The sequence below is a fragment of the Lampris incognitus genome, assembly GCF_029633865.1.
Source record: "Lampris incognitus isolate fLamInc1 chromosome 3 unlocalized genomic scaffold, fLamInc1.hap2 SUPER_3_unloc_1, whole genome shotgun sequence".
Taxonomy (NCBI): domain Eukaryota; kingdom Metazoa; phylum Chordata; class Actinopteri; order Lampriformes; family Lampridae; genus Lampris; species Lampris incognitus.
The window spans coordinates 733,221-758,391 of record NW_026611070.1 but is presented as its reverse complement, the minus strand read 5'-3'; the positions used below and the strand labels follow the sequence as shown (position 1 = coordinate 758,391).

The following is a 25,171-nucleotide window of genomic DNA, read 5'->3' as shown; positions in this document are numbered from 1 at the left end:
ATCAATGTTACTCTGCACAATGAGGTTATTTAGGGACTCAAATATCGCCTCTCCTGTGGTGTTGGTTGGTAGGGATTGACAGAAAAGGAAATCATCGTGAACAGCACCCGCATGTATGTACCGCACAAAGCAGAGGAGAATAGCCTCGTTACCGATGTCCGTGGACTCGTCCAGTTGGAGAGAGAAAAAAAGACTCTGACGCAGACGCGTCAGAGTCAGCTGATCTTGGACATTTGCAGCCATGGATGTTATTCGCCGCTTGACTGTATCATTGGACAGAGGTACTTTGTAAAGTTCCTCACTCGCTTTCTCCCTAGCATTATGTTGGCCATAACCTTTGCAGCTGGCTTAACCAAGGTCTCGCCGACTGAGTGAGGTTTGCCAGCTTTCGCAATGAGTGGGGAGACCTTGTATGAGGCTTCGGTAGCTTTCGCGTTTTCCCCTGCGGCATAAAAAACTGTGTGGCTTCCTTTCTCGCGTGTCGCTCAAGCTCTTCACGTTTTCTCTCAAAACATTGCGCAGGTTTCCAGGTGTATTCCTTGTGTTTTGACTCGAAGTGACGCTTGAGTTTGGCAGGTTTCATTGCTTCATTAGCTAATATGTCATTGTTATGTATGCACACATCGACAGTGCTGCATTTGATTTGGTGCTGTTCTATTGTGCTGGGATCGATTGGTGATGCCTGCGGGCTCTGGGTTGTTTGATCGGGTCTGCCTGTGATGCTGTGTCAGTCTAAATAAAGAATGCCACGGAGAGGTTGTGTCGAGCGACAGCACTGTGTCCTGACGTGATTTCTAAATACAATATTGGCGACGAGGATGGCTGATATCTCTCTCCCACCACCTGCCCCCTTCCTGGCATTACCTGGCGAGCCTCCGGTACCATGGACTCGCTGGCTACATAGTTTTGAAAATTACATCATCGCCTCAGGGCTCGACGACGTAAGCCAGGCTAGGAAGACGGCTCTGTTGCTTCACTGCTTGGGAGCAGAGGGTCATCGTGTGCTCGGGACTCTGGGGAACGTCACAAGCTTTGCCGAAGCTGTGGGACTTATGAGCACCCATTTCACTGCTCCACAGAGTGCCCTCCTCGGCGATTTATATTCCGTCAGCGACACCAACTGCCTGGTGAGTCTGTGCGGCAGTACGTAGCTAATTTGCGAGGGCTAGCTAGCTCATGCAAGTTTGGCCCGCTTCAGGACGAGATGGTTCGCGACCAGCTAATCGAACACACCAACAACGCAAAGGTGCGTGAGACTCTCCTGCTGGAAAAAGACGATCTGCTGCTGTCCAGAGCAATTACCATCGCACTACAGGTTGAGGGAGCAGCTGAGTGTGCTGCTATGCTAAATACACAGCAAGTGGCCACCTCCAGTCAAGCTGCCAACGACTCCTCCCTCTACTCACGGCTGCCCCTCGGGACGCAACCCAGCCAGAGCGAGGCGGGCGGCGATATTATGAACCCTACATAGCCCTCGCCAAAATCCCGTACCCTGTCCCAAATCTCGCGAACGGACGCCGGATTTCCGCTGCGTTGCTAAGGAAACAATCAACTATCAACTCGGTGCGAAGCAAAGCTAACGTTAGCTACCTTCAATTTTGTAATTTTGTATTTTTCGCAATTTTGGACAGCTGGCTGCTTTTGTAATTTTGGACTGCTGGCTGTCAACAACAGAACGGAGGTAAGTAACGTTAGTTGTCTGAAAATGAACATATATCTAATAAATAGACTTTCTCACATTTAAGAAAGCTGATCAGTAAGTTGTTACCTGTGTATAAAAAGCAATCTCACTATTTACCAGCTAGCTAACTTACTGCACAAGTAGAGTTGACTTTGTGAAGGAAAGTGAGGTTTAACATGCCAAAACGCGCACTCCAGATGAACTTCCCCTCGCTGCACACCCATAAGTCCCTTCCTATCTCTCTCGCCCCCTCTCTCTCTCGACCCGCACGCACGCGCGCGCACGCACGCACACACACACACACTTTCTGTCTGCTCATCCCCTACTTCCTTTTGCTTTACAGAAATGGCAGATATTCTTTGCTGTCAGATTTGCAAGCCCACTCAGATTGCAGAGGAGAAAGCAAAAGAGCTCGAGGTTAGGTGCAAGTATTTTTTAAGAGTAGTGTAGTGTAATAAGCTGACACTTATTTAAAGATGAACCAACAAAACATTTGAAAATATTCGTTTTGATTGTTTTGCTCACCATGTTACCCCATATTGTGGCAGTCATAATTCACTGTTGTTACCGTATTGATTTGCCACAGTCCAAATCTCATCTTTACACTGCTATCTCGAACCCACTCGCCATTTCATGCAGTCATATCTGTCGATTGGCAAAGCCTTTTACAAATTGATTCGGACTCACCCCAGGATTAGGATGTCTTCTTCATTTCTGTCACGGTTTCAAGGTGACTTCAAAGTGACTGTTTATCAGCATTCCCCCTCCCAAAAATCTGAATTGTGTTCAGAAGTCAACTCATTTCACCCAGGAGGCACTTAGAATTAAAACTCCCACCTTGCAAGAGGCAGAATCACAATTCGGATTTTTGGGAGGGGAAATGCTGATAAACAGTCGCTGGAGTCAATAATAAACTGCGGATTACCTTGAATCCGTGACGGAAATGAAGAAGACATTTGTCCTGTGGCTAGTCAATACAGTAAAGACAGTGAATTATGACTGCCACAATATGGGGTTATTCACCATGTATTGACTTTATCATATGGGTGACAGAAAGTGTTGCCACCTGGATATTCCCACATCATTTGTGAGGTAGGAGAGGAGGAGAGAGTGAGGCTGAAGGTCAGGATTTGTAAATTAGAGGATGTGGAGGACTGGTTTTCTGCCTTTGAGAGTTCGTCAACCATCACGTGGAGGAAGGCCAGAACTTACCCTGAGTCAGGGAAATATAACACATACAAAGTAAGTGTAGAATGGAAGGGTAGCAATCTTGAGTTTCTGCATTGTTTGACAGTTTGAGGGCAGTTTGAGGGCACAGTTTGAGGGCAAAGTTTGAGGGCATCCAAAGACAGTCTTCCTTTTCCAATACTGACTTGCTAGTATAGTATTGGACTTGTGGACTTGGGCGTAGGTTTGATATGGTCACAAAGGAGGAGGAGGAGGAGGGGAGAGGGGGATCAAGGGAGAGGATGGGTGTTGTTTCCCTTGCCTCCCCCCATTCCCTCCCCTCCATAGCAAAACGTATGGAACCAAACCTAGGCCCAAGTCCACAAGTCTATACTAAGTCAGTATTGGAAAAGGCCAAGTGTGTCTCAAACAATAGAGAATTACAAGCAGAATGATAATTGATTATTTTACAGGTTGATTACAGATGTCAACACAAGACACACTGCTCCGGGCCCAAGGACACACGCTGTCCTGCCACCATGACTGTGGTCCTGAAAAGGAGTACAGAGGACAGGAGGTCAAGGTAAATTTTGTTTGTGTTTGTGTGTGTGTGTGTTCTGTATGTGGGTGCATGTGGGTGTCATGTGTCTCTGTGTCTCTCTCTACGTGCCTGTGTCTGTGCATTTATGTCTGACTGTCTGTGTTTCTGTCCCTCTCTCTCTGTATGTGTGTGTGTGAGTTTGTGTGTGTGTCTATAATGTTCTCACTCACTAGTAGATATTAAACGGCAATATGTAGGTTATCCCTTGAAAAAAAGTTATTTGATTGTTTATGGACCACTATAATGTAATGTCTAGTCAAAAAGTCCAAATATAATCAGGATAGTAGTAAGTAAAAACTGCAGACCAAAACATTTGGATACAGTATGCATACGTCTTACACTGTACTTCTCTCCTGCCTACTCAAGATCAACAGATCGTCATTTGGGGGAAGGGTACCTGCTTCAGGTGAAATGGAACAACAACCACAACCACCTTCTTATTAGTGCGGATGCTCTAAGGAAGAGAGATGTTTCCAAAGAGACAGTGGAGCGTTTGAGTGACCTTTTCCAACAAGGCCAATCCCCCTCATCTGCCCTTGACACAATAAAATATGACCTGCAGGAGGAGAAAGGTGACGACTATTTTCTGGTGGCTGCAGATCGGTCAATTGTTCCTGACCCTGGGTTTTGCTACAGGTAAGAGACCATGTTTAGAGACCATGTGAAGTTGCTTTCAGGGCGATGCAATTTGCAGGTCACTGTCCACTGTCACCAAAACCCGGCCGGAGCTTCCAGCTGGCAGATTTGTACTATGGGAGCAGTCACCTGCATGTGGGCACCAATCAAAGGGTCGCCCCACAAAAATATTTTTTGGAGGTTTTAGCGCAGGATGCTGGGGTGGAGAGCCCTCCAGAGCTGGCCAAGTGTATGGAGGAAAGAGAAGATTGAAAAAAACGTTAGCAAACTTGTCTGAGGACGACCTAATGAATGAATTCAATCGGAAGAAAATATCAAAACGATCAAAAGCAAACAAACTGATTGACCATTTTCAACGGATGTCTTTGTTTTTCGTCACAGGCTGTACTACAAAATCTTCGCAAAGGCCTATGGAGTTCCCTCAGGCGAAGGGATGGCTGTGGATCTTCAAAAAAGATTAGACGCCATCAACCAGGAGCACGGTGGCAGATGTGCTCAGATGGAGGTAAAGGATGGACAGCTCATAGTGGCCATTTGTACACCCGTTATGCAGCGTGTCCATGCAGCAGTCCAGCAGAGCGGAGAGCTAGTCTTTGTCGATTCCTCAGGGAATTGTGACCGGGAGAACCATCGCATTTTCTTGCTGATGACACACTGTGCCGTAGGGGGGGTCCCTTTAGGTGTTCTCATCACAACATCTGAAAATACACCAACGCTGCAGGCTGGATTCACTCTACTCAAAGGTCTTCTGCCACCAGACGGCTTCTTTGGACGTGGCATGGAGGGCCCCCAGACCATCATGACGGACGACTGTGCTGCCCTCCGCCAGTCCCTCCATGCCACCTTCCCGACATCCAGGCTGCTGCTCTGTACATTCCACCTGCTGCAGGCAATGTGGCGTTGGCTTTTGGACAGCCACAATAAGATTGTCAAAGAGGACCGACCCCAGCTGTTGACCGAGTTCAGGCGCCTGGTGTATGTGAGCACGGAGGGGGAGCTGTCTGCTGCATATGCTGAGTTGAACAATGGGATTCTCGCTAAAAAATACCCAAACTTCCTCAAGCATGTGGCAAAGGTATGTGATTTTAGAAAATAACAATACAATTAGGGATCCCACCGATATATTAATTTGGCCAGTATCGATATCAGCCGACATTTACTAAAAATACTGGTATCGTTTTTTTAGCTACTTCTCTTTAGTTGCCGATGCTGTCAACCGATACCAGCAATTGATTCATGATGGAAAAAGAAATCCATGATGAAGCACATTATTGGTTACCAAGGCTTGACCATTCACTTTTTTTAGTGTCTCTGTTAATTGGAAGCAGATTTCCAAGAGAATAGATATCGGCGTTGGTCTTGTCAGATATTTATCTTCAGGCATCGCTATTGGCAGGGAAAAAGTGGTATCGTGGCATCCCTAAATACAATATTTATTCAATTGGTTGCACTTTAAAGTATTTTTTATCAGTGTCACAAATTATGTATGCTACTCATGTTTATAAGTGTGGTCTGTAAGCTTATTGTTACTTTCTAGGTGTATGGGAGACGCGAGGAGTGGGCCCTGTGCTTGCGCACACATCTAGTTACTCATGGGAACAACACGAATAATTATGTCGAGAGTGCCATGAAGGTTATCAAAGACAATGTGCTGCACAGGCTTAAGGCCTACAATCTTTCCCAACTGGTTGACTTTATGGTGACCCGGTTCGAGGACTATTACATCAGGCGCCTCACTGATTTTGCCAACAACAGGGTGGTCAGGCGGCAACCAAGGCCATCTACCTCAGATGTGGACTGCCAGAGAATCACACGGGTAAGGCACATTGCATACTTGCAGGACAGTTTGTAGCATTCTTACCCTTATTCTGTCTGCAGGTCACAGTTAACTATAGCTTGCCGAACGGGGTCTGTCTCGGAAGTACTGTCGGCAGCCCATATATGGGCAGCGCACAGCACAGGTGCACTGTCACACTAAAATGTGAACGCTGGAGCTGCGACACTCGTCTAACCAATGCAATCACAAGCAACAAACCCGTTGGGAAAATAAACAATTTCTTACTCACCCAAAATAAACACATCCATAGAGATAGGAAGGTCTACTTTATAAGATTCAATCAAAAATGAAGGGGGGAGATAGAGGGGATTACACGCGGGACATGCACTGAGCTGGAATCAAATCTGGGCCGCCGCAACGCTCTTGTTTTGTGGAGCTATGTGTGTTCCCATGTAATTTGGTGCACCCTTATTAATTGTTTCTTTTACTTTACAAAAATAGGAGGACGACACCAACTTCACTGTCCCCAGTGGATCAGGTACCACCTGGTACCATGTGAACACATCACTGAGTGTGTGTACGTGTGCTGTTGGGGTGACCGGTGCAAACTGCAAACACCAAAATGCAGTCGTTTGTACATTCAATGTCAACGAGGCAATACCGGCAACCAGTACACCTCAACTGCGGAGAATGTTCCACGAGATTGCCTCTGGTGAGATTCCATGTTTTTGATGTCTGGTTTGCATACGTCATGGTACAAGATATGCATGTCAAACGTGGCTTCAATGAATCAAATTAACCATTCACTATTGACTTATTTCAGATTTCAGTTAGATTTAACATCAACTTCTTTCTTATGAACCGATACGTCAACAATTGTCATTCCTGCTTGCCAAACTTTCAATTTCGTGATACTGAATGTCGTTTTGAGATTGAAGTGAACATTTTGGTAATGACAACCCTAACCCTTATTCCCAAAGTGTTAATGTGTTTTTTGTGGCAGTAGATGTATTGTACTCTGAAACAAATTTATTTGCCACACAGGCAGACCCACTCCAGAGCACTGGTTTGAAAGTCTGGCCTTTCAAACGCCTGTGATGGGTGAGTACAAACATTGTAAAAGGGGAACACAAGCCAATCCAATGGACCTCTCTCAAAAGAGCCTAATCGCTGACTCCAGATGAGGGGAGACAACCTGTCAGTCTACCTAAACAACACACTGACAGCTTGCCTCATGATCTGGGGTCAGACCTTGTGGGTCGTCCATTAATTGATAAAACATGGTTTGATTGTTACCACTAGAGGCCACCAGAGGGGAGAAGGGAACTGGGGAGGATAACGTGATCTTCTACAAAATCGCGGGGGAAAACATATAAAAATGTTTGATAACTTGATTGATAAAGTTTTGTTTAGAACTTTAGAAAAAAGTTCATTTAATAATTTAATCTAATTCCCCCACTAGAAGAACACCTTGGAGATGGAGATTCTGCTGGGACTGCTCCGACCCTCTCAGGTGAGATCAGGAGGTAACATAGTGATTGGGAGAGTGGGAGACATTATATAGATAGGCCAGGCATGGGCACTTGCACAAGTGCCATAGCCTGAAGCATTGATTCTCAAGTGGGGGTACGCGTACCCCTTGGGGTAGTAGAGTCTTAGTCTAATGTCACGCACCTGCAAGCAGTGCGCAGCGCAGCAGCAGTAACGGGAGGTGCTTGTGTCTTACAGCCAAGACAAAGGCGCAGCTGGGCTAAAAGAAAAACAGCCCATAAGGCTGTCACTCAGGACAAGCTACCTACATGAAAGACAGACACGTGTGTCTCCAGGCTGTTTCAATAAAGGCTGTCCAGTGAATGTTGCAGATGAAAAAGTTTGCATTTGCATCAAAGGGCAGTAACCGTGTCTTTTACACTTTAGGGACATATATTTGAGATTGGTCCCATTCAAAAAAGTGTAAAATTATTCGCAATTCTTAACTGTGCTGGATGACAATTCACTCCGGGCATTATCCCTTACATAATATCTACATTTTGCCACTTCCTGACAGGCGAACCACCCTCACATCAAGATGAGGCATCAAGATGAGGCATCTGATGCTACCTATGAAGCTACTAGCAGCTCAGTAGCTGGAACAAGTAAGGTCACAACTAATCCTCAGATCCTATCGCTACCCTTGACTGATACTCAGCATCAAATTAATTACCATTTAATCTATCTAGGCACATCAGACACAGAGGACCTGAAGAGGCAGCTGGATGACTTTGTTGGAGACCTGAAAAGGAAGTTGGAGGAGGATGAGAGCTACAGCGCACCTGTTAAGGCTTTTCTGTCCACTTTCTCAAAGCTCCACACAGACTCAGCCATCCAGTCTGCTTTGTTCTCCATAGGGAAAGCACCACAAGCCCAACCGATGGGACGGAAGAGACCAAGGGGTTTCCTCCAAACAACCACCACAATAGGTGTCCAACCTACAGCGGTGAGACGAAGAAAGACCCCTTTGGGTGGGAGGAGAAGCCTTGGAGCCGGCCGGCCCCCAAAAAGCTCTAAGAAGGAGCACGGCTACCACAAGAAGGGAAGAGCAAAGCCCGCACCTCACAATCTTTCCTTCTGTGTCCAAGAAAACAGTGCCTTAGGGAAGACACACTGAGGGCCATATGCATGCACATGATAGAGTGATATACTGTACATCCAGTCTCCTTTATAAATGCACTAGCAACCTAATGATTTTTTTCTCTCTTTTTAGAGAAATATTGTAATTGAGCACAATTTGCTGGTAGATTGTTCACTTATGTTCATGTTTTAGCTTAATATCCCATTAGAAGTATCCAACTATTTTAGTACTATTTCCCATAAGGAATACCCAACTACTGTAGATGCCTCATAGAGGTTAGAGCCTATGACAGACTCACACCTATAACACGAGCATGTTGTCAATAGATTTTTTTTTAGCAGTTAAAAAGGACAAGTGATACTTGGTAAAGTGCTTGCTTTTGTTTCTAATATGAATAATAGTAATAACTACCGTATTTTCAGGTGTATAAGTCGCACCGGTGTATAAGGCCAAAATATTTTCATATATAAGTCGCACCTGTGTATAAGTCGCAGGGCCTGGCAAACTATGTAAAAAGGTGCGACTTATACACCGAAAAATATGGTAACTATATTGATTCAGCAATAGCACTTTCCAGTGACCAATGACGTACAAATGGACCTCCATGAACTGATTTGTGTCAGGTACCTGGGTGTTGAAGGTTAAAAAAAAGCTATAGCTTTCCACATATTGGCTCAGCTCAGCTCAGCCCTGTTCTTAGCTTTGTGCAGAAGCTCCTCTACTCCCTAAAAGGAAATGGGCTCCATTGCTTGGGCGCAGGTCCTATAGCTCAAAACTATGGTTTCTTGAGGAACCCCAGGGACTCCTTGCCATTAGAATGGCAATCTAGGTTGGTGACGGTGTTATTTGAATTCATCTATTTGAAAAAGAGCTTGAGAACAAAAACGGTTGTTGGGCCCTGAGCCCCTATTGGCGGAGGTCCAGTCCCATCGTAAGGAGTCATGTTAAGACATAAGGGGCTGGCTTATCTGTCTGGCCAGACAGATTCCCTGTTCCATCAGGGAACAAAGTGTTAAGTTGCGAGATCCCAGCAGACTAGTCGCACATGATAGTGTGATATACTGTACATCCAATCTCCTTTATAAATGCAGTAGCAACCTAATGATTTTTTTCTCTCTCCTTTTAGAATTGTAATAATACAGTCAAAATTGTAATAAATTTCATGAAATCCATGGCGTGTCTTCTTTAAAGGGGAATTTCAATTTTTAAGACCCTGGACCCTATTTTTAGATCTGCTTTTATCTAAATGAATGGTGGTATTTTCAATTATTGCAGTCGCTCCTGTCGAGAGTGAGGGGTCGCCAAAGTTAGTAAATTTCTCCCCCTAGTGGCAAAATAATAATTAAAATGGCAGTCTTATGTGCTCTCCTCTGTTCATGATCCTCATTGCTCATTGAAACTTGAGTAGTTTCGATGTCTGATACTTCATTACTTTTACCCAAGTAGCCTATAGCTTTTCAGCAGGCCTTCTTTATACAACACTGTGCACTATACACTATAGGCCTAGGCTAATAGTAGAAAATGTAAACTTTCTGGTAAATGAAGTGAAAGACATGACTAGGATGTTTGTCTTATGATTTAAGTGTTTGCCCTGAAAACGAAATTAAGCAGGAAGTCTAGATTATTTTTGGTTTTGATTAAAAATAATCAAAATATTAAGTTACATAACTTATGAATCGTCTAAAAAGTGAACCATGGGGTTGAAATTATGATTGTGAGGGAAAGAATAGCCTTAAGTTGACTAACCTAACAATGTTAGGTTACAAGGTCTGCCTCTGCTCCTTGGATACGTTATTGGTATTATAATTGTGATGCATTTGAGGCTTGATGAGACAAAGAATCAGAATGAACCCCAGCTAAAAGGTTACATTGAGTATTACATCACGACAGAGTCAAATATGTCATCTTCCTGAGGGTGGCGCTAATGTGCAAGAGCTGAAGGTGGCGCTAATGTGTAAGACTTGTAAAAGTCATATTACTACAATATAGGAGCTCGTTTTGTTTGTAGTCATGATAAGGGGTGAAGTATCCTATGCTCAAACGTGGAGCAAGCAAAGATTGAGTTAAAAACGTTAATGTTGATTGTGGATAACTTAGACAGGTTAAATTGTGGGTGTACAGCGTTTCCTTGATGAGCGCTAACCCCATAACAACATATTTTCGCGTTGCTACGGTGGCGCACACGTGACAAAGCCAGAAACGGGATTTTGGCGAGGCCTATGTAGGGTTCATATTATCGCAGGCGGGCGCCGACTCCACTGGGGACGTCTTGCAACTGCAACGACGGCGTTCTCGGCCCCGCCCTCAACAGTCCTGTGGTAACTGTGGGTCTCGGTCTCATATTTCAAGGGCTCAGAACTGCCCTGCCCGTGGCCAGACATGCCGTAGCTGCGGTAAGCACAATCACTTTGCCAACGTCTGTCGATCTTCCCCGGCTGGGTCAGAGGGCCACACCCCCCAGTCTTCAACCGCCGTCATTCACAAGGTGAGCTCTGCGCCAGTGTCATTCAAATCATGCACAGTCAACATTAATGATGTGTGCATCCCCCTGCTGTTGGACACCGGTGCAAGTGTGTCTCTCCTGAATGTTGATACCTACAGTCAATTTTTCGGTTCACTGCCACTGTCCGCACCCTCAGCTGTCCTCTGTGGGTATGGTGACTCCAAAATCGATCTGGTTGGCTCTCTCCAACTGACTGTCCGCTATGGAACCAAGCTGGTGCCTAATGCAGTTTTTCATGTGGCACGCCGTGGGGCCAACCTGATGGGCCTGGACCTGTTCTCCGCTCTGGGGTTCTCCCTCTTAGACACAAGGGGGGCAGCAATCCTGACTGTCGCCACACCTTGGCAGCAGAAGTGGCCATCGCTGTTTATGGGGCTTGGCTGCCTCTCCGCCTTCACCCATCAACCTCTCCTCAACCCTGCTGTGAAATCTGTCATCCAACCACTGCGCCGCATCCCGTTGGCTCTCCGTGATGGGGTCTCCGCCGAGCTGCAACAACTGCTGGAAGCTGGCATCATTGAACCGGTGGACGCGTCACCTTGGGTCTCAAACCTCGTGGTGGCTAAGAAGAAGTCGGGGGGCCTGCGTGTCTGCGTCGATCTACGTGCAGTAAATAAGGCAGTGGTCCCTGATAAGTATCCACTGCCCACCTCAGAAGAACTCACTGCTCAGTTCTATGGCTCTGAGGTGTTCTCCAAGCTCGACCTCAGACAGGGGTACTTACAGGTGCCCCTCCACCCCAGCAGCCGAAACCTCACAGCCTTTGTGACACATGCAGGAGTGTTTCGCTACACCAGGATGCCTTTCGGTCTCAGCTCCGCCCCTAGCTGCTTCCAGAAAATCATGGTCTCCGTGCTGGCTGGCATACTGGGCGTGGCCATTTATCTGGACGATATAGTGGTACACGGGCCCACCAGTGAAATCCACGACAAGCGCCTTAACATGGTCTTCGCAGCCCTGTCCAAGCACAAGCTAACTCTCAATGCTGAGAAATGTGTCCTCTCTGTGCCAGCCATCGACTTCGTGGGGTTCCGGCTGTCAGCGAGCGGTGCAACTCCACTACAATCCAACGTGGACGCCATTCAGGCCATCCCTGAGCCCAGCTCGGCCGCCCAGGTCGCCTCCTTCCTGGGTATGACAAGTTACTACCTGAGGTTTCTTCCCCAGTACTCTGCGACCACAGCCCCCCTGCGCCAGCTTCTGCGTAAGGACGAGCCATGGGTGTGGTCAAAGGCATGCAGTGACGCTGTGCGTGATCTCAAGACTCAACTGACTTCACCACCAGTGTTGGCTCACTTCAACATCTCCAGCTCCACCTTTGTGACCTGTGACGCATCAGCCACAGCGATAGGGGCCGTGCTGTCTCAAACCCAGAACGGTGTGGAGAAGCCCATTGCCTTCGCCTCCCATGCCCTCAACCTGACCGAGCAGCGGTACTCCGTGGGTGAGCGTGAGGCGTTAGCCTGTATCTGGGCTTGTGAAAGGTGGCACCTCTACCTCTATGGCCGCTCCTTCACCCTCAGGACAGATCACCAGGCCCTGACAGCGCTGCTGTCCACATCTGGGACAGGCCACAAACCCCTGAGGCTGCACCGCTGGTCTGACCGCCTCCGCCAGTACAACTTCAGCCTGCAGTTCACCCCAGGCAGAGACAATGTTGTCGCCGACCTGCTCTCTCGCTCTGTCTCCACCCCAGCTCCACAGACGGACACTGACTGTGTGGAAAAGGACATTGTCCAAATGCTACACACACCCCTCCAGGCCACTGTCTCTCTGCAGGAGCTGAGGGCAGCCTCCGAACAGGACCCTGTCCTCTCCCAGCTCCGCACCTACATCCAGAACGGCTGGCCTCACAAGGTCCCAGAGGAGCTGGCTGCGTTCGCCCGAGTCAGACAGGAGCTCTCCTGCTGGAACGACACCTGCGTGGCACGTGGGTTTTGCACAGTGGTCCCAGCTGCTCTCCGTGCACGTGTTTTGAATACGGCGCATGAAGGCCACCTGGGCATTGTGAAACTGAAACAGCGCTGCCGAGACCTGGTGTGGTGGCCGGGGATAGACAGAGATATTGAGGCTCTGGTGAAGGACTGTTCTGCCTGCCTTGTGAGTGGCAGGACTGGCCACCAGGCTCCCCCACCCCTGCAACCTCTCGCCTGGCCCTCTCAGCCCTGGGAACACCTGCAGTTGGACATTTGTGGTGAGATCCATGGAGTTCCCCACCACCAACGCTTCATGGTGGTCGCCTACGATCTACACTCAAAATGGCCTGAACTCACCACTTCCGGCACTGTGACCTCACAGATCAGCATCGACTTCCTGGACTCTCTTTTCTCTCGCTGGGGCCTCCCAAAGGCCATCACCACTGACAACGGCCCTCAGATGGTCTCTGCTGAGTTCACTGCTTATCTCGAAAGCAAGGGCATCCGTCATATACGCACTGCGTACTACCACCCCCAGGCCAATGGCAGCGTTGAACGTTTTCACCAGTCACTGAAGAACGGCCTCAGAGCACACATGGCCCAAGGGTGCTCTTTCACGCAGGCCATCCGTCACACTCTGCTACACTATCGGGCCACACAGCACTCGACCACAGGCGTCTCCCCAGCCTCTCTCATGCTAGGCCGGGAACTGTGCATGCCCCTTGACAGGCTCCGCCCCTCCACACCTCAGGCACCTCCCTCTGGGGTCAGAGCCTCAGTCACTCGTCAGCAGACGTGGATGAAGCAACGGTTTGACCAGTCAAAACGAACCAGGGTGCCAGACATCAATGTGTCAGACTGGGTCAGGGTCCGCAGGCCCCACAGGGACAATAAAATGGCTTCATACTGGTCATCTCCTCTCCAAGTCACCCGTCAGCTGGGCCCAGCCACTTACCTCCTCAGCGATGGCACTCGGTGGCACTCCAGTCGTCTACGGAAGGTGTCAGCTCCGCCACACACAGCTGGTGACACAACCATAGCCATTCCCTCAGCATGGCGAGACGCCCCGGGGCTTCATGCAGCTCCTACACGGGCCCCAGACATTTCTGGGCCTCAGCTCCCCCTGCCATCTCCCTCCCCACCTCGGCCTGCCCAGCCTCAGGCCGCCCCGCGACCTGTTCGCACACGTTTACGCCCTGGCCACCTAGAGGACTTTGTGTCAACCTTTCATGTTTGAAATCCTGCCGGGGGGGGGGGGGGGAATGTTATGTATGCACACATCGACAGTGCTGCATTTGATTTGGTGCTGTTCTATTGTGCTGGGATCGATTGGTGATGCCTGCGGGCTCTGGGTTGTTTGATCGGGTCTGCCTTTGATGCTGTGTCAGTCTAAATAAAGAATGCCACGGAGAGGTTGTGTCGAGCGACAGCGCTGTGTCCTGACGTGATTTCTAAATACAATAGTCATAGCACACAACACAATGAGGTTTTGGATCCTCAGCATCTCCAGTCCAGAAAAATCCAAATTGAATGTAATCGCTACTGTATTTACGTTTCACTTTTGCAGTGGCTTTTTCAGAGTGTTGTGCAAGCTAGCTCCTGCTGCAAACTGTTAGCACTATGGGACTCCATGCTAACACTGACGCGCTCAATGTGAGAAGGAAGTCTTTGCACCTTGTTGCTTACATTGTTCGTCGTTTCTCCGGATTTTCTCTTCAGCCACCGATCCATGATGTTTGTATTTTGAACGGTTCACTTCACTCTTCGTTAGATTCTACTTAATTTTCACAATAGTCAGGAGGTCTTTGACAGGAAAATCCTGTTATTGGAATGGAAGCTAACTAGGTAACCTAGGTAACACAGGCTAACTGAAGAGACATGACTCAAAACGCAGGTTTGCATTAGACAAATTGAACAAAATTCTTAGGCTTATTTAGGCTACATTTTGATTCAATTTTAATTTAGAAAACATTTAGAAAACAGCTGTACTCGCAACTTTGCATTGGAACGCAGATGGTGATTTGAGAAACACGATTTTTTTTGCAATACTCCCGTGGACCACTTGGGGGCGCTCGCGGACCACTGGTGGTCCGCGGACCACACTTTGAGTATCACTGCTCTAGATAATGTAAATCAAATGAAAGATCTTTAGGCAGACATTTATTTTCCCAACAGTGGAGGCTTGTTCACTTAGTCATCGACTATCAAGTATTTGTCCAGGTGAATCAGCCATACTAAATTGCCCCTAGATATGAATATGTGTATGTGTGTCGGCCCTGTGTGATGGTCTGGCGGCTTGTCCGTGGCGTCTACCCGCCTGCTGCCCAATGACTGCTGGGATAGGCTCCAGCATCCCCACGACCCTGAGAGCAGGATAAGCGGTTCGGATAATGGATAGAATGATCAATTTTTCCTGAACTACCTTATTCATGTCCATCAATGTGCAACTGCCATACTTGGCACAATGTCCTAGAATTAGAAAAATGCAACACAATGACATGTTCTCCTTAATAGATTAAACAAAGGTAAGTAATAAGACTGACTTTAAAATTAGAGGGCTGGCTATAGTAAGTGGAAGGTGGACAGTCATATCTACATACTACAAGGTACTAAATCTCGAGAAAAAAAAATTGGATGGCTTGCATTGCATCTGTGAAGCTCATTGAGCTCTCACATTGCCCCTGAGCAAGGCACAGAACTCCTAACTGCCACAGGTTCTCTCAGTGCAGCTCACTGCACTATAGTTTAATTGCATTACATACACTGAAGTGGTTCCCAACTTTTATTCCTTGGATTCCCCTTTGATACATCCAGGAAAACCTGAGCCAAAGAATTGATCTACAATCAAAACTGGAGATCCCTCAAACTGAACAGATGAAATTACATATTGATGCTTTGACAATGTTATTCTTAAATATTACTTATGCAACTGCATCTTGCAGTTTTTACTTTGACCACCAGATGATGAAAATTATGAAGCGATATTGCATCCGTTGAATGTGCATCTGAGTTTCTAGGATTTGATAGGTTTCTTAGGATTTTGTTTATGTTCCAAATTGTGCCATGTTGTTGTTGTTTTTTTCTGAAAAAATGATTACTGGGTGAATTCACGGTGGAATATTTCACTGTTGGGGCTCTGCTGCTTTCCTATCAGTTAGGTCAAGGATTGATTGGTGTAAAACTTGAAACACTGTATATGTTAATGACAAACACTAAATAATTGATCATTCAAATAGAGTACCTCCAAGACTGATGACTCCAACTTCAAGTGCACAATGCCCCAGACAATTTCACAAAAAGGTTACAAGTATGCACATCATATCAAAGGAAATGAATGCAACAATCATTGTGGCTTGAAGGCTTTCCAAATGCCTCTTTATTCTTTAAAGGCTGTCTTGAAAAAATGGCATGATATTGGTTACGTGTTTCTCCATTTCATTTACATATTGACAGTTGTTCAACATATAAAACGCAAAACATCACATGTCAGTTCAGTGAGTTCGCAAATGTCTTTTCAGGTTACCCAATTGAGAGAATTCCTTCTCACAGTTTGTACATTTGAACGGTTTCACTCCATCGTGGGTAAGCATATGTCTCTTGAGGCAGCTCAGTGTGAGGAAACGTTTTGTGCACTGCACGCAGGGGTAAGGACGTTCTCCTGTGTGTGAGCGAACATGTACAATTAGATGACTCGTGTTGGAGAACCCCTTTCCACAGTGGTTGCAGGTGTACGGGGTTTCCCCTGTGTGACTCCTACTGTGGACTCCCAGTTCTCCTGATGACAGAAATGACTTTCCGCATGTGGTGCACAAGTAATTCTTCTCTCCTCTGTGCATTAGCATGTGCCTTACAATGCCAAGTTTGCTGAACCGCCTTCCACAAACCGGGCATAGGTTGTTGTGGCCTTCCGTGTGCTTGCGTTCGTGCTGCTTGAGGGAGTAGGAACAAAGGAATCCCTTGTTGCAGTGAGGGCAGATGAATCTTCGTCCTTTCTTGTGGAGGCGATTGTGCTGGTAGAAGCCAGACTTGCTGGTGAATCCCTTCTCACACTGAATACAACAGTAAGGGAGAGTGTGAAGCTTCAGGTGGTTCTTGAGTTGATTTGGAAGATCAAACACCTTTCCACATTCCGGACAAATTTTCTCTTCTTCTGTTAAGTTTTTGCTTACTAGTCGTGTGCTGAGGAACCTCCTGTCTTCCCTCCTGGGTTCCTTCTGTTTGCAGGGCTCCTTCTGGTTTTCTGAATTGTCCTTCCTCTGCTTATGTTCCCTCTTTTTTCTGGAAGGATCTTTCTCTTTATTCTTCTTTTTCTCAGAGTCAACTTTGCGCTTTTGAGGTCTGACAATAGAGTCTTTCTGTTTTTGCTCAGTTTTTCTTCTGCTTTTTCTTACCAATTTCTTTATCTCAGGGGGCTCTCGGAGTTGATGTTCCCCCTGAATGTGCTCACAGACCTTCTTCTTTGTTTGGTGAGCAAATGAATACTGAGGGCAGATGTATAACTTGGACAGCTGACCTGGAAACGGCATGCAGCACAGCAAGTTAGAATGGCAGGTCGATTGTAGTGTTTGGATAAACATTTTGGGAGTGCAACATATATTATAATCAAGCTATTTAAAACACACAACATAGACAATCAATTGCCCGATGATTAAACTCTATAACAAATTTTTAATACTTTATTTTTCTTGCACCGTCTCCCTCTCAGCTCTCCTACTCACTTGCATCTAAAGATGCATTTCCATGCTACTTTTGGTGATTACACTGCTCTAAAAAATTTAACATATGTCACATTTGGGGAAAAAAATGCATTTGGGTCAGATATAAGGTGCAGTTTGAATGTAGCCTTTGTCTAACCGGATTTTTTAATTGGCATCCCCTCATCTGCCGTGAGATTTGGGCTTTGGCTCAAGTCTTTGTTATCTTCTGAGTCCTCCATCACCAATCTCTCCTCCCTATCATAATTGCCCTCTTGTACCCCATCCAGCTCATAGTACTTCTCCACTTCTGCTTCTGAGGGTACCGCCAATGCAAAAAGGATGGTATCTTCCACACTGGAGGAAGGACCTGTGGAAGAAAGTATTGGCATTTAACTCAAAAAAATTAAGTGAAGAATTTATAGACTAGAATAAGAACTACCATCTAATAAGCTTGAACTGAAACATTGCCACCTTGGAACCAATAGTAACAGGTGTATGAATCTTAAGTGCTAGATAAATAATGCCACTGATGATAATCAGCACTTGCATTTGCAGTGATACAGAGAAATAAAAACATGTCTGTGGTGACATTCCCACCAGAAATCACAAGCGTCACACGGGTAGTGACGGGTTTTACATCAACCAGGGTGGCTGGTCCTTCACAGAAGATTGGCAGAACAAGCTTTCTTTACAAGCTTTATTTACAGTGGCATTAATTTCATTGAGAAAGTAGATTGCACTGTAAATGATCACACAATAACCATCTTTTTTTTTTTTTTTTGAATTTTCCACCTTTTTCTCCCCAGTTGTACTTGGCCAATCTGCTCCACCCCATCTGCCGATCCAGAGGGCTGCAGACTACCACCTCTCCTCCGATACATGCGGAGTCGCCAGCCGCTTCTTTTCACCTGACAGTGAGGAGTTTCACCATAGGGGACGTAGCGCACGGGAGAATCACGCTATTCCCCTCAGTTCCCCCTCCCCCCCGAACAGGCGCCCCAACCGACCAGAGGAAGCACTAGTGCAGCGACCAGGACACATACCCACATCCAGCTTCCCACCCACAGACACGGCTAATTGTGTCTGTAGGGATGCCCGACCAAGCCGGAGGTAACACGGGGATTTGAACTGGCGATCCCCGTGTTGGTAGGCTACGGAATAGACCGCTACGCCACCCAGACGCTAACAACCATTATTTTTTGTCAGTGTTGTAGTTACTATCACAGAAAACATCTTCCGAACATTTTCAGAGATAAATTTAGCTTAGCAGCCAAGTTGTTGTGGAGAGGCAGCTGTCATTTCAAAGTGAGGGATATCACAAAAGTGATACTGTGTAATTCCGAAATGACTCCTGGGAACTGCATGCGAAAAATAACACAACCGGAGTCTTCAAGACTGACAACTTAAGACCTTGTTCCTATTCAAGTTAGACTGCGTCTAACATGACTATCTCACAATGATTTGCTCATCTGTATGAAACTCACCATCACTCAGAGTTCCCAGTTGTCTGTGATGAAGCAGTAGAGCCTTCAGTGCAGCAGGGTCAGATAGATGCTGTCCAAAAGTCTCTTTCACAGAGGGATCTTCAGGAAGCCAGGCTGCTGTCTGAGACAGAGAGAAGGCTGTACGGTAAAAACTCAGCAAGTAAGACTCTAAAATTTCTTTGAATAATGCAGGCATATTGACCTGCATGAGTATTTGAACAGTGATGATGTGGCTTAACATATTTAATGAGTTAATTTAATGTTGAAATCCATAGCAATTTTTTAAGCCTCAGTACCTGCTTGAAGTCTGGTGCTGGCAGTAGCTGTTCCAGCCTGGAGAGGAACTCAGAAACTAGCTGTTGCAGCTTAAGGTCATAAGCAGAGCCATATTTTGCAGGAAACACCTCCTGCACAAACAGTCAAAGCTCTGAAAATGGCAACAGCACATTCCTTCTCAATTATTATCAGTTGCCATGGTTACACTCCTGTTCTTTGAGTGACAACTAATACCAAGTCAAAGTTTCTTTGATTCATTTTTTTATTTGCATTAAGGGTCAAATGGTGTTTTGGTAAAGGTTTCTCATAAGGCCAGTGGACAACTTCCATCCATCCAGCCATTATCTAAACCGCTTATCCCAATCGGGGTCGTGGGATGCTGGAGCCTATCCCAGCAGTCATTGCATGGCAGGCGGGGAAAACACCCTGGACAGGCTGCCAGTCCATCACAGGGCCGACACATTCACACCTAGGGACAATTTAGTACGGCCGATTCACCTACCTACACGTCTCTGGACTGTGGAAGGAAACCGGAGCACCTGGAGGAAACCCACGCAGACACGGGGAGAACATGCAAACTCCACACAGAGGACAACCTGGGATGACCCCCAAGGTTGGACAACTCCAGGGCTCTAACCGAGGACCTCCTTGCTGTAAGGCAACCGCACTAACCACTGCACCACTGTGTGACCCCGGACAATTTCCCACCACTCAAGTAATAGTTAATCTTTTGTCTTTGTAAATTTGTCAACTCTATCAGTCAGTTTGCCATGCAGGTAAGAAAAAAGTGTCTTTGAACAGGAAAACTCCAGTATTTATAAGCCCTAAGCCTTGTTTTTCTATCATTAGGAGTCAAATCACGTGATAAGTAGCAAAATCCTTTAAATTGATTATGTATTGACAAAGCTAGCATCAGCCGACTGCTGTGCACCAAGCTGCAATGTAACCCTTTGAAGCAAAAATAGCGTCCATTATAAGAGCTCTTTTTTGACATTAACAGGCTCAGAAAGTTTTGATGTGTCTGAAAACACCACCCATAATGAAAAGACAATCCCAATACGGTCAATCAGTGCAGTTATACTTTTTTTCTTTTTTCTGTTTTCACCGAGCACTTCTCGCCAAGTCTCACACTTCAACTGTTGTGTTCCTGCAACAACTTCCTCCTCGCAGGCTTACAAAGCAAGATTTCTAGTCTGGGCTGGATTGCTATCTCTACAGCTATGATTAATATCAAGGTGAAAGCTCATTTGAATTCTCTCAAAACATTCTCAGAGCTCTTTCAGTGGATGTTATTTGGTAAAGGATTACATTGCAGTTTGGTGTGCTGTAGTCCGATGACGCTAGCTTGTTCAATACTGCATTAGTTTTTAAGATTCTACTACCCATCTACCCATAGGTTTGACTCCTACCAATGGGAAAATAGGGCTGAGGTTAAAAATAAATACTGGAGTTTTCCTTTAAAGTAGAGGTCTTGTTAAAATAATCCTGATAGCTGGTAAAATGGTTAAAGTGGTTTGAATATTTAAGGATGTAGGGCAGACGAAAAGCTCATTAAATTCATTCAAATCCATTACTAGCCAATTTAAAATGTCCTTGATACATAAACAAGGCTGTTTTTTTCTTATTCACTTTTTTTTGGAGATATGATATTTTCAAAGACAGCTGAATTTGAGACAAAAAGACTCACTTGGAAGAAGTACTCCTTTTCAAAAGGAACATTCAACAACTTCTGAACCAGGCTGGCAAAGTTCGTGTATGAGGTCATCAGCGCTTCCTTGCTGTTCTATCAAAAAGTATGGAATACCACATTATTTGAGCTATTAAAAGGTAAAACTTGTATCATATTGTAAATTTTACCATTATCTAAGACAATAGCTGATCTATAATTACCCTAAAAAACTATTTTGCAGTTGCTCACATTAAAGGTTACTGTAAGGCAGGAATTTCTCATGAAAAAAATGATATGAAGCATCACATTTTACATCTTCAGGTCAACAGCAAAAAGAGGAAATGGACAGCAGTGAGTGGATGGTTTGAAGGAAAAAAAAATTGTGGCTAACAAACCAGATATGGCGGGAGAAACGAATGGATTTCTTGGATTTGGGCTGCTCTAGCACATAAATGATACAAAAACTACAATCTTCAGAACTGAAACCTTATACTTCAGGTTTGTTGCAGAAACCAACCTCCTGATGAGTGGGGCTCAGGTCAGTGATGCACATGTGGATTTTATCCAGGTGGTTTTGGATCATCTCCATATTAGCCAGGCTGTCACTGCGACACAACTCCAGAACCAACTATAAAAGAACAGGGGAGTGAGAAGGGATATCGGAGAAAACCCTGATCTCTACCAAGATCCCATGACAACATGTATTCCCTGCATTCATCCCATTCACCCAAACACTCAAATATCAGTATCTATTTAGTAAGTAAACTTTTATTTATATAGCACTTTAAAAACCACACAGTCACAAAGTGCTTTACACTCAATACACAAAATACGAATAAATACATAAAATAAATTGAATGAATATAAAACATTGCATAAGGAATAATAGATCAAGCTAAAAATGAACCTAAACAGAAGGTAGGGGTGGGGATCTATAAAAAGGCTTCCCTGAAAAGATGGGTTTTTAGAAGCTGCTTAAAACAGTCCAAAGAGTCAGCAAATCTAATGGATTGGGGGAAGGTTATTCCAGAGGTTTGGGGCTAAAACTGCAAAGGTGTGGTCACCTTTTGTTTTGCAGTTGGAGTGAGGGCTGGATAAAAGACAGGTTTGAGGATCGGAGTGGTCGGGAAGTGGAATGAGAAGATCAGAAATGTAACTGGGGGCAAGATCATGCAGTGCTTTAAATGTAATCAGTAAGATCTTATAAAGTATTCTGAATTTTATGGGAAGCCAATGGAGGGATGCAAGAATAGGGGTAATATGAGACCTACAGTTAGTTCTAGTTAGGAGTCTAGCAGCTGCAATCTGAACCAACTGTAGACATAGCTGTGTGGCATCACAGGACGTTAATGATCACCACTGCAGGAGAATTTGCCATGAACAAAAAAGTATGAGTTAAACCTAATAATCATGGGCAAAAATACGAAGTGCAGAGCAAATGATACCAACTCCTTACCCTTGCTCTCAGTCCCAGGATGAGTTGAGCGCTCTGACTGGAAGTCAGAAGATCTGGAACCATCTCAGTCACCAAACTAATGAATTCTGCCAACTTGTCATACTGGATTACATTGCACAGTTGGACTACTTGCCACATGAAAGCAGACATGAGCCGTACAGGAGGAACCAAGAGATGTAGGGGGGCCAGTTGAAGAGGACTGCCTGAAAAAAGAAAAGGCAAGACATTTTCAAAAAAAGTCGTATCAAGCTTTTACTGACCTACAGATGCATTTTACTGCACTTTCATTATCCTTTAAATGGCAATGAAAATGGCAGTTAAGCAGTTACTCAAGCTATGATTTTGGGCTGAAACAAGATGTTATGTGTTTTGTTACCACTTATCTCGCATGCTTTTTTTTTTTTACTTTCCTCATTGGACTGAATGCTCTGAACTGTTTCTTGGTATCGTGATATAATTTAATAGTAGATTTTTGTAGGGTAATTCTAAATTTGCTTCAGTATCTATTATCTCAATGCAATTCTCTGTATACACACTTATGTTACTCCCTTCGATGAAAGTTTGTTGACAGATAGACGATTGATGAAACGTATCTGTCAATAAACGTACCCAAATGGAACTGATTCAACTTTCTTTGATTTTCTTTCCTGGATTATTGAGCATGCATAAAGACGTCATTACCCTCAGTTTATATCTTTATACTTACTACCTGCACTAGTCCACTGTGCAATTTCACTTAAGTCTGTACATAACGTTTATGTTGTGGTGGTACACAATGGAGGGTAGATTCACCAGGGGCTGCTGCTCCTTTAAGGCAGACGTCCAGAGTGCTGACGTAGGCACTGCTTAGAGTTTCCGGGGCGGAGCCATGTTTGCAGCAGCCTACTGATTAGCTGGTTGCCACGAGAGATTGTGCTGTATCGGTGTCGTTTTTGTGCGGCGAGTAAACGGAATTGACTCGACTCGATCTCCCCGTCTCCTCATTCCTGCACTCCCACAGTGTCGAATATGCCTTTATTCATTATAATCTTCATTATCGATGTTAAACCTCCCTTATGCCCAGCCAAATTTTCTGCCGCTGTTTATCCGTGTGAGCCAAACCAAAACAGGAGTCCTCATATGTGAAACTGATTCCGATTATCGTGTCAGCTTATTTCCAGCTGCCATACAGTTGGCCAACATTCTGATTTGTGCTCTTAAAGCCAGCGTCTCACTCAATGGGAATGGGAACTACGTTGTGGACCAACGTAGTTCCCATTCCCATAACAGGCTTCGCAGAATACAGTAGTGGTTTTCTGGACTCTTAACTTTGGAGAACTTCGCGTTCAAAACTGTTCACAAGAATGGCGAATGGACACGTAAACAATCAAATCACCTTCATATCATGAGCATATATTGACGGTTTTCTTTACAACTCCCGGTATCACTATTGGTTTTAACGACCCTCATTAGTGTGTTAATCTGAACGCATCCTAAATGTGTTACGGGATACTAATGTCAAGTGTTGCTCCGTTTCACTGTCATACACAAGCATTAAAAAGCCACCAAGGGACCTTAGACCAAAAAGTAAATGCACAAACCTTTACAATTCCACGTCTCTTCCATGGCTTAAATGTCCCGAATGGGACACCTGTGGATAAGTGGTGAACAGTAGTTACTTCTTCATTAAAAATATTCTCACATTGAACAGGGATGAGAAAAGCGTCAAAATTCAGGCGTGCAGGCGGATGTTTTTTTTCCGCCTTTCTTCTTCTTCTTGGTGTTTATTGGCGGTTGGCAAACAACGAATTGGTGCATCGACGCCACCAGCTGGTATGGAGTGTGAATCAGACTGTTTTTCCATCCGTCCATCCTTTATCTTACCCGCTTATCCTGCTCTCAGGGTCGCGGGGATGCTGGAGCCTATTCCAGCAGTCATTGGGCGGCAGGCGGGGAGACACCCTGGATTATTTACACTACCCCCCCCCCAAAAAAAACCTCAAATCTTCTTAATTGGTTACTCTAAGAAACTGAAACAAGATTTTATAACACTCATTTGAATTCCTCTGCAGAATAGCTACTAAATCAAACTGTACTTTTATTTTCCTGAGACTTTGAGTCATACACCTTCTTTCTGCCTCATATTTCTGACAATATATCATAACATGCTCTATTGTTTCTTCTTGCCCACAGTAGTCACATCTGCCTGTATTGTGTTTGCCTATTTTGAAAAGTGTACTGTTTAGTCGTGTCCAAATCGGAGTCTAGAAATTATTGTCTCATCTCTCCTGTTCCTTCCTTTCCTTGGAACCATCGTCCTTTCCTTTTGTCGCGGTTTTTCTATAGCCCGGGTAACTATGGATGGAGGCGGGGACTTTTAGGTGCGACAAACCGGGCTTCACCACCGTTAGCTAGATAGCTGCGCCAATGCTAGGGCTAGCCTGCTAGTTAGCTAGTTAGCCGTGTGCTAATGGGTTAGCAAGCTCACCTTGGGACCAGGGCTGGTGATGGAACAGGGCGGCTGAGCTCTAGGCGGGGCGGGAGATGGATGGCTGCTCTCCGGGGTGCGTGTCTCTCTCTCTCTCTGTACTCTGGCTCCGGTGTGACCGGGTGAATGTCTCTCTCCGTCTCTCTGGGGAAGCTCTCGGGGGTAGTCAGCTAGCTACAGGTACCGAGGCAGTCTGCTGCTAACACTACCACTGCTAGCCACCGTATCTA

At 45.5% G+C, this 25,171-nt stretch overlaps 2 protein-coding genes across 5 annotated transcripts; one reads left to right on the top strand and one right to left on the bottom strand.

Moving 5' to 3' along the window:
* The first annotated feature begins 799 nt into the window (after positions 1-799).
* Positions 800-9,639, top strand: LOC130131904 (uncharacterized). 4 transcript variants are annotated; one of them, XM_056301634.1, is made up of 10 exons: positions 800-1,681; positions 3,322-3,431; positions 3,816-4,085; positions 4,467-5,160; positions 5,623-5,901; positions 6,364-6,574; positions 6,907-6,963; positions 7,328-7,375; positions 7,910-7,997; positions 8,082-9,639. In XM_056301634.1, exons 2-9 carry the CDS (start codon positions 3,388-3,390, stop codon positions 7,945-7,947), a joined length of 1,641 nt encoding a protein of 546 aa, XP_056157609.1. In that variant the 5' UTR covers positions 800-1,681; positions 3,322-3,387; the 3' UTR covers positions 7,948-7,997; positions 8,082-9,639. The 4 variants fall into 4 exon arrangements, with proteins under 4 accessions (XP_056157609.1, XP_056157608.1, XP_056157611.1 ...); XM_056301633.1 differs by having other exon boundaries at positions 7,325-7,375; XM_056301636.1 differs by lacking the exon at positions 6,907-6,963.
* Positions 9,640-16,246: 6,607 nt separating this feature from the next.
* Positions 16,247-24,218, bottom strand: LOC130131906 (zinc finger protein 391-like). The gene is made up of 8 exons (XM_056301637.1): positions 24,055-24,218; positions 22,475-22,677; positions 21,536-21,646; positions 21,037-21,132; positions 19,370-19,480; positions 19,074-19,194; positions 17,747-17,956; positions 16,247-17,405 (listed from the first exon to the last, which is right to left on the bottom strand). Exons 1-8 carry the CDS (start codon positions 24,077-24,079, stop codon positions 16,384-16,386), a joined length of 1,899 nt encoding a protein of 632 aa, XP_056157612.1. The 5' UTR covers positions 24,080-24,218; the 3' UTR covers positions 16,247-16,383.
* Between the last annotated feature and the right edge of the window lie 953 nt (positions 24,219-25,171).

Coding starts and splice junctions, on each gene's coding strand:
- LOC130131904 (XM_056301633.1), top strand. CDS start 3,388: ATGACTGTGGTCCTGAAAAGGAGTACAGAGGACAGGAGGTCAAG. Junction 5,902..6,363: donor ACTGCCAGAGAATCACACGG/GTAAGGCACATT, acceptor TTACAAAAATAG/GAGGACGACACCAACTTCAC. Junction 6,964..7,324: donor CTTTCAAACGCCTGTGATGG/GTGAGTACAAAC, acceptor TTCCCCCACTAG/AAGAACACCTTGGAGATGGA.
- LOC130131906 (XM_056301637.1), bottom strand. CDS start 24,079: ATGGAAGAGACGTGGAATTGTAAAG. Junction 21,647..22,474: donor TCCTGGGACTGAGAGCAAGG/GTAAGGAGTTGG, acceptor GTTCTTTTATAG/TTGGTTCTGGAGTTGTGTCG. Junction 19,195..19,369: donor CAGCACCAGACTTCAAGCAG/GTACTGAGGCTT, acceptor TCTCTGTCTCAG/ACAGCAGCCTGGCTTCCTGA.